The sequence below is a fragment of the Rutidosis leptorrhynchoides genome, chromosome 9, assembly GCF_046630445.1.
Source record: "Rutidosis leptorrhynchoides isolate AG116_Rl617_1_P2 chromosome 9, CSIRO_AGI_Rlap_v1, whole genome shotgun sequence".
Classification (NCBI taxonomy): Eukaryota; Viridiplantae; Streptophyta; class Magnoliopsida; order Asterales; family Asteraceae; genus Rutidosis; species Rutidosis leptorrhynchoides.
In genome coordinates, this window is record NC_092341.1 from 293573695 (window position 1) to 293581406 (window position 7712).

The window sequence follows — 7712 nt, forward strand, 5'->3', positions numbered from 1 at the left end:
GGGGAGTCAACTCCATGCTGCACTCTTTTTCCCTTAGCTAAAGTTTTTTCCCACTGGGTTTTCTTTAGCAAGGTTTTTAACGAGGCAGTAATTTATAGTTGATCTTCAACAAAATAAAATTGCTATCCAAGGGGGAGTGTTATAATAATAATAATAATATAGATATGGATAGTCAATTTTGGTGTATACATATAGTCAATTTTGGTACACAAAGTATGTATTTTTATATTGAGATTTTAGGCTATAAATACTCATGAATGCAAGCATTAAACTTGCACCATTTCTCACACTTACAAAGTGTTTCTTTCTTTCTCTCCATTATCATCTTTGTTCTTACACTTCATTATTAGTATTCTAAATCAAGAATCAAATCACTAAAGGTAGTTATAAGCCTACTGAATTATAACATCAAGAATCAAACCACTAAAGGTAGTTATAAGCCTACTGAATTATAACATCAAGAATCAAACCACTAAAGGTAGTTATAAGCCTACTGAATTATAACAATATACACTTTTCAACGATTCAAAGAACTCTTAATTTGCAAATTCAAAACCTATAGTTGTGCTTCTAATAATCATAGTAATAGTCTTCCCCAAATATCAGTCAAAAATTTATAATCACTTCAACAAACTTACAAAAGATCATAATCAACATGGGAACAATATTCACAATGCAACATATAATCACTTTCTTGATTCCTTTGCCACTCCTTTTCTTCTTGTTTCGCATAATTTCGAATCGAAGATCATCAAATAAGCTCAAACTTCCACCCGGTCCGTACCCATGGCCAATCATAGGCAACATTTTACAAATCGGAATCAAAAATCCACACATTACTTTCGCCGAAATGGCCAAAGTCCACGGACCACTTATTTCACTTCGAATCGGTCAACGAATCCTGATCGTCGGATCATCATCTATTGCGGCTTCCGAGATTCTAAAGACCCATGACCACGCCCTTTCGGGCCGAGACGTTTCAATACTCCTTAGAAACAAAGAACCAACTTTTCACAATATGAATCTTGTATTTACGTCTGAATGTGATGATGGTTGGAGATACTTAAGAAACATCTATAAAACCGAACTTCTTTCGGGCGTGGTTTTAGAATCTCGGGCGAATATAAGGGAAAGTAAGGTTTTGGAGATGGTGAAGTATTTGACTTCAAAAGAAGGTGAAGATATTATTATAAAAGATGTTATGTTTGTAACTGCAATGAATATATTAGGTAATGCAACATTATCGATCGATTTGGTGGATTATGAAGGAAATGGTGTAGGGGCAGGTATTATGGATACTGTAAGAAGACTTGTTATGATTGTTGCGAAGCCGCAGTTGGCGGATATGTTTCCGGTATTGGGTGAATGGGATTTGCAAGGTTGGTATAAACAGGTTATGCATATTATTGAACATGAGCTTGGTGCTATTTGGGTGGATAGTATACAACGGAAAAGAGATGATAGAAGTAGTTCAAGTTCAAAAGATTTTGTTGATGTTTTGATCGAAAAGGGCTTCACGAATCGACAGATTAATCCTGTTATGGAGGTTGGTCTCGTCTCTCTTTGTCAATTATTGAAATTTAAAAAATTTTTTATTTAAGGCAATGTCCCAAAGTACTTGAGTCTCCAGTCGAGATAACCAAGTCCCACCACTAAGCTACCCAGAGTTACTGTATATTAAAATTTGTTTGCATATATTGGCAGCAGCCTATTAGAAGTTGTGTAATTGTAAAACATTGATGGTTCATTAGCAAACGTTTTATCATTTGGTGTTGTGTGCATATAAAAACAGAGGATGCCAATCTGTTCACCCTAGGAAATTGGGTGTTAATCAAGACTTTTCCAAGTAAACAGCTTTTAAGTTGCTACAATCATGAACATATATACAATTGATTTAGAGGGGTGATCCGTACACAACCTTCTTTGTGCATACAAAACCTACTTAAATTTTTAAACTATTTTACCCTTCTTTCTTGGACCATCTTAGAGTAGCCAAGGGTAAAATAGTTCAAAGATTTAATTTAGTTGTATATGGATGAAAATAGGTAGTGTATGGATCACCACTCTTTAAGCTATACTATTTGTATGGTCAGTGGCGGAAGCACGAATATTTGTCACCGGAGGCAAAAAAAAAAAAATTTAAAGCGTAGCAATTTTTTTTGGGCAAAATATCGAGGCTTTTGGGCAAAATACAAAGCTTTTGAACAAAATATGGAGGATTTGAGGGCAAAATATGGATACTTTTGGGGGAAAAAAAAAATCCACTGCGGACAAGATGAAAAAATCTAAAAATTTTGCACTAAAAATTACAAATCTACTGGGGTAGGTGCTCCCTTGTCCCTACATATTTTAGCCCCTGTGTATGATATCCGGGGCTCCTTTCGGAAATGGCCTCTTTACCTTAGGTCAAGACATTTTGTTTATATAAATGCTATTACATGTATGAATATGAGTAGTTTGAAAAAAAAAAAAAAGAATTACACTAATTTCGGGTCACATACAGAAAAAGTTGAGTTCAAATCAAATATTAGTATATATTTGTTGTAGTTTTTGAAGTTATAGTCTTGTCATCTAAGTAATATTTCTTTCAACCTTTTTTTATATCAGGAGCTATTTGCTGCAGGCACTGAAACTACAAGTTTGACCATTGAATGGTTTGTTGCAGAGCTTCTAAAAAACCAACAAGTTCTTAAAAAAACTAGGGATGAAGTTATGAAACATATAAACGGAGACATTGTACATGAGTCGGATCTAGTCCGTCTTCCTTACTTAGACGCTTGTTTCAAGGAAACATTAAGATTGCATCCTGCAGGACCACTTCTAATACCGCGTAAAGCTACTCAAACATGTGAGGTAATGGGTTACACCATTCCTAAAGATAGTCAAATACTAGTTAACGTGTGGGCGATTAATCGTGATCTAAGTATGTGGGATGATCCTTTGACTTTCAAACCAGGAAGGTTTATCGAATCAAATTTGAGTTACAAAGGGAATGATTTTGGGTATTTACCATTTGGTTCGGGAAGAAGAATGTGTCCTGGAGAAACTATGGCTTCTAAGGTAATCCTTCTTACGATCGCTAATTTGATTCTGAATTTTGATTGGTTCGTTCCGGATAACGTAAACCCTATGGAGATTAATATGGAAGAGGAAATGGATATTGCAATGTACAAGAAGGAACCACTCCATGTAATCTTCAAGCTCAATAAGCGTTTTGCAAATTAAATTGTATGGATATGGATATTTCCATTTTGCCTTGCAGTTGCTTTTGTTCTTTCAAAGTGAAGCTAAAATTTAAACACTTGTATTTTTCAACTATTTTTATTGTAAGTGACTTAGATTTAAATTTCAGATGATACAAATTAGAAAGGGAAAAGAATCAAAAGATATGTATCATTGTGTCATGTAATGCCAAGAGAATAAAAATTAGAGCTTACAAAAAATCAAACTCTATAAATTTTTTCTCTTAAAACTAGGCTTTTCCCTAAAAACTACTCCTACAGCTCTATAAATTTGACAACGGATTACTATAACATATTACTTAAATACAGGTTATTATATTATTATACATCTAATTCAAGTTTGTGACAATAAACTTCAGTTTAACTACTTTATCAACACTTCAAAAGTTTAGGTTTCAACTTAAAAAGTAAGCAACAATTTCCAAGTTATAAACTTCTGACTTCAACTAGTTCGGCCGATTAGCCGAATACACACTTTCAATAAATATAACTTATGCGCCTACAACACAAAGGTACTATCAATTTCGATTGATAATTTAATATATCGTTTTGAATTAAATAGGTCGTCTTGATCTATTTAATTTAATCTTTTATTTTTTTAGAAATAAGATAAGATTACAATTAATTTTGGGTCGGATGCTCCGCCATGCGGCAGCACACCCCATATCGTGAACCAAAAGGAAAATAAAACATACTGGGCTGGCCCATCGTATGATTTTACTCATGAACGGCCCTATACGCCATTTCTTTATTTTTTGCTTAATGTTTACCCTCACTCGCTTTATTCGACGCGCTACCAAGCACCACCAATATCTTCCCAACCGTTACTGACACGCGCTGAATCGTGTTGTTCTCCGCAACATACACCGACACCACCAGCTGCATGTTTTCTTTTCCCCTTGACGACAATAATTCATGTGTTTGATGATTAAAGTATCACAAAATAGTTTTGGTCCTTTCACTTTTTCAGTGTAACAAATCAAACCCTACATATTTTATTTCTCACAACTCAACTACTTGTAATCTCGAACAGACGATCATCCTTCACGGATATTTGGGTATTCGTTCAAATTTATTATATTGCATAACTCTATTTATTTATTTTTTAAACGACAATTTTTGACATCAATTACTTTCATTTGTCAATCACGCACATGCTTAAGCGGAAACCTGAACCGCTAACCAGGACACATCGAACCACAATCCATATGGGCATGTGATCAAGCCTTTATCCCATCGAGCGGGCCGGTAAAACCTCCATATATAGTCAATATATACCACCACTATTAGTGTTCAATTGGTTTAAGGAAATCAAGGACATCTCTATGGATCGAACTCATGACATCTTCCTATCCCATGACTCAAGGATCGAACCCATGTATGACTCCTTAGTCCACACTAATTTAAATTATGTTGTTAAAACTAGTACTAAAATAAGTAAAACAAATTTTTTTATTCATAAACATACTAATGGTATGTAGAAAAAAAAAAAAAAGAAAAAAAAAAAAAAAAACCATTTATCTTATATTCTAATTTTAAATATAGGCCAATCAAGCATGTGAAGTTAACAATTCCATCTAAAAATCGTTACTGTAATACATAATGATCATATATTTTATAAGCGCGAAACAAAAAATTATAAAGAGTATCAGATGACTCGAAGTTACACATCACTTGTGTGCACAGTAAAGTTGCGCACCACTCGAAAGCTATGCACATACATACATCAGGTCTCTTTAAATAGAGTTCAAGGTCAATCATTTGAGGCTTATACAACTCACAATAATCATAACTCATATCGCACATTCTCTACAACACTCAAAGGAGGTGAATTTATAGAGACATGGTAAACGAGATTATGATGTTACTAAATGAGTGAATCCTATGATCATCAAAGGACGTCATATCGATTAGACATTGCTATTTGTCAACTCCTCCGATATAAGGATCATTATGACGTCATCGTAAGGTCTCTCAAACATTGAAATAACTCCAACCTCATTAATTCGGATGCCTCTCTCACTCATTAAGGCAGAAAATTAGAAATGTAAACTTTTGCCAAGAGACTCAAATTGAAATTTCCTTAACCGCTGAATTTTGACTCGATTAAATAATAATTTTAATAGATTTAAATTGTGAATATTTTTGACATTTCTAATTAATATTTTTTACCTAAATTATCATCTTATTATAAAATCCACTGAATTTAAACTTTGAAGAAATTCATTTTAGTCCTAATTAAGTGTGTCTTTTTGTCTCTTTCAAATGTAAAGTTAATATAAAGGTTACCAAATTGTAATTTACTAAAAGTATATGGACTAAACTTGAAAAAACTATACTACATAGACCTCTCTTTAAATTCAAAACACACTCTTATCTTCTTCATCACTCACTCGATCTGATCTGTTTAGTGTTTACATTTTATTTTATTTTTACTGAAAAATAACAAAGAAAATGGGAAAAGGAGTGGTAATGTTGATGACGTTAGCAATATGCGTGCTACTACCGTCAGTAATTAACGGTGGTCGTCCGATGTCACGTCCGTTTGTTTTACAAGGAAGAGTTTACTGCGATACTTGCCGTGCTGGTTTTGAAACCTCTGCTACTACTTACATTCCCCGTATGTTTTATTTCTTTTTATATTTTTATTTGTATTTTTTCAATTTCAATTAGTGTGTTTATACTCCGTAAGCAGTAGATCTGTATAATTAAAGGCTTATATAGTTTTAGGTGATGGTAGATCTACTTAAAACGGTCCAAATTTAAATAAAACTGTAGCACCTTATTTCGCATATAGTTATTAGAAAGAGTTGAATTTGCATAAAGGATGTAAAATGACATCATTTATTAGAATTTTTTAAAGTAATTGGTACATTAATTTATACATTTTATCAAATCTCCCTATTTATTAAGACTTTTGAGATACTTTAGGGATCGTATTCGAACTTATATTCCTTTGTTTGAGATTTGAGGAGTCTGGTTTTCTGCTTTTTGATGTGCGATATTATATGAGTCTGATGCAGTCCTATTTTTCATTGTTCAAAAGTCTTTAAGAATAGTTGTGTTTTAATCTAAGAAAAAAAGAATAATGTTATGCATAATGAAATGGTGTTTAACAAACATTTTTGTAAAAGGTTTGTGTTTATAGATAGGTTTGGTTGTATACTTGTATGCATATTTTGCTTAACAACACAAAATACTACTGTATCAGACCAATGTGTGTTATGGATTTATGTATAACAAAACATAACCATCAAGGAATCACTTACCAAATATTGTCGCACACGTGCCACATAATGTACCAAGTGAGACGCGATCATAGCGTTTTAATAGTTTGGTCATATACATTTAGTGATCTTTTTTAAGGCCATAATAATAATGTGCATTACTTATTGTTTGATAGGTGCTACGGTTAGAGTTGAGTGCAAGGACAAAGAACAGAATCTCGTGTATAGCAAGGAGGGAACAACTGATGCTACTGGAACGTACCACATTCTTGTAAACGAAGACCATGGAGAGGAAACATGTGATGTTGCTCTAGTCAGCAGCCCGATGGGCGATTGCATGACGGCTGACCCAGGACGTGAACGGGCTCGTGTTGTGCTCACCAGTTACAACGGAATTGTTTCTAACACTCGTTTTGCAAATGCCATGGGGTTCATGAAGGATGAGATCATGTCTGGTTGCACAACACTTTTGCAATCACTCATGGAAGAAGAGGATTAGATTGTGGTTAGCAGAAACAAGACCTGATTATATTAGTATGATGTTATGTGTTGTGGACTCGTGATGTGATCTATTTATTTGTGGTGGATGTCTAATTTATGGATCTTATTGTATTCTTTTGTTTATGTTGATGTGGAGATTATCTTATTTTGACATTAGGTATAGAATAGTGATAAATCTAACACCACTTTTGATAAATTTACCAAAGTTATGCATTTGTGTAGAGTCAGTGTTGTAAACGGCGGCCGTCTTGGCTGATTAGTCCGTTTATTGACTAGCCTGTCCCATTTTGTCTAAAACCGTTCAATTTAATCAGTCAACGCTAAAAAGTCGGATCAAAGATGGTAAAAGTCGGTTCGAGCATGTCAAAGTCAAGATTGGTCAAAGTTAGATCGAAGTTTTTAATATTTTTATAATCGGATTTTGTGTTCAATGTTTGAAATATTTGTTGAATGTTTTAAATATTTGTGCTTGATATGTTTAGGTGTAATTGTTATAATTCAGTAGGCTTATAACTACCTTTAGTGGTTTGATTCTTGATGTTATAATTCAGTAGGCTTATAACTACCTTTAGTGGTTTGATTCTTAATTAAGAATGCTAATAATGAAGTGTAAGAACAAAGATGATAATGGAGAGAAAGAAAGAAACACTTTGTAAGTGTGAGAAATGGTGCAAGTTTAATGCTTGCATTCATGACTATTTATAGCAAAAATATCACAAGTTTAGGTAATACAATAATATTA

General features: G+C 33.5%; 2 protein-coding genes across 2 annotated transcripts; both read left to right on the forward strand.

Annotated features, from left to right (window-relative positions):
• Positions 1 to 655: 655 nt before the first annotated feature.
• Positions 656 to 3225, forward strand: LOC139868876 (probable (S)-N-methylcoclaurine 3'-hydroxylase isozyme 2). Its single transcript, XM_071857216.1, has 2 exons — positions 656 to 1546; positions 2608 to 3225. The coding sequence occupies exons 1-2, from the start codon at positions 656 to 658 to the stop codon at positions 3223 to 3225; spliced, it is 1509 nt and encodes a 502-aa protein (XP_071713317.1).
• Positions 3226 to 5631: 2406 nt separating this feature from the next.
• LOC139867250 (pollen-specific protein C13-like) lies at positions 5632 to 7115 on the forward strand. The gene is made up of 2 exons (XM_071855594.1): positions 5632 to 5862; positions 6646 to 7115. Exons 1-2 carry the CDS (start codon positions 5697 to 5699, stop codon positions 6966 to 6968), a joined length of 489 nt encoding a protein of 162 aa, XP_071711695.1. The 5' UTR covers positions 5632 to 5696; the 3' UTR covers positions 6969 to 7115.
• The last annotated feature ends 597 nt before the right edge of the window (positions 7116 to 7712 follow it).

Excerpts from the sequence above, each read along its gene's own strand:
- LOC139868876 (XM_071857216.1), top strand. The coding sequence starts at position 656 with ATGGGAACAATATTCACAATGCAACATATAATCACTTTCTTGATTCCT. Across the intron at positions 1,547-2,607 it reads AGATTAATCCTGTTATGGAG|GAGCTATTTGCTGCAGGCAC; the intron begins GTTGGTCTCGTC and ends TTTTTATATCAG.
- LOC139867250 (XM_071855594.1), top strand. The coding sequence starts at position 5,697 with ATGGGAAAAGGAGTGGTAATGTTGATGACGTTAGCAATATGCGTGCTA. Across the intron at positions 5,863-6,645 it reads TGCTACTACTTACATTCCCC|GTGCTACGGTTAGAGTTGAG; the intron begins GTATGTTTTATT and ends ATTGTTTGATAG.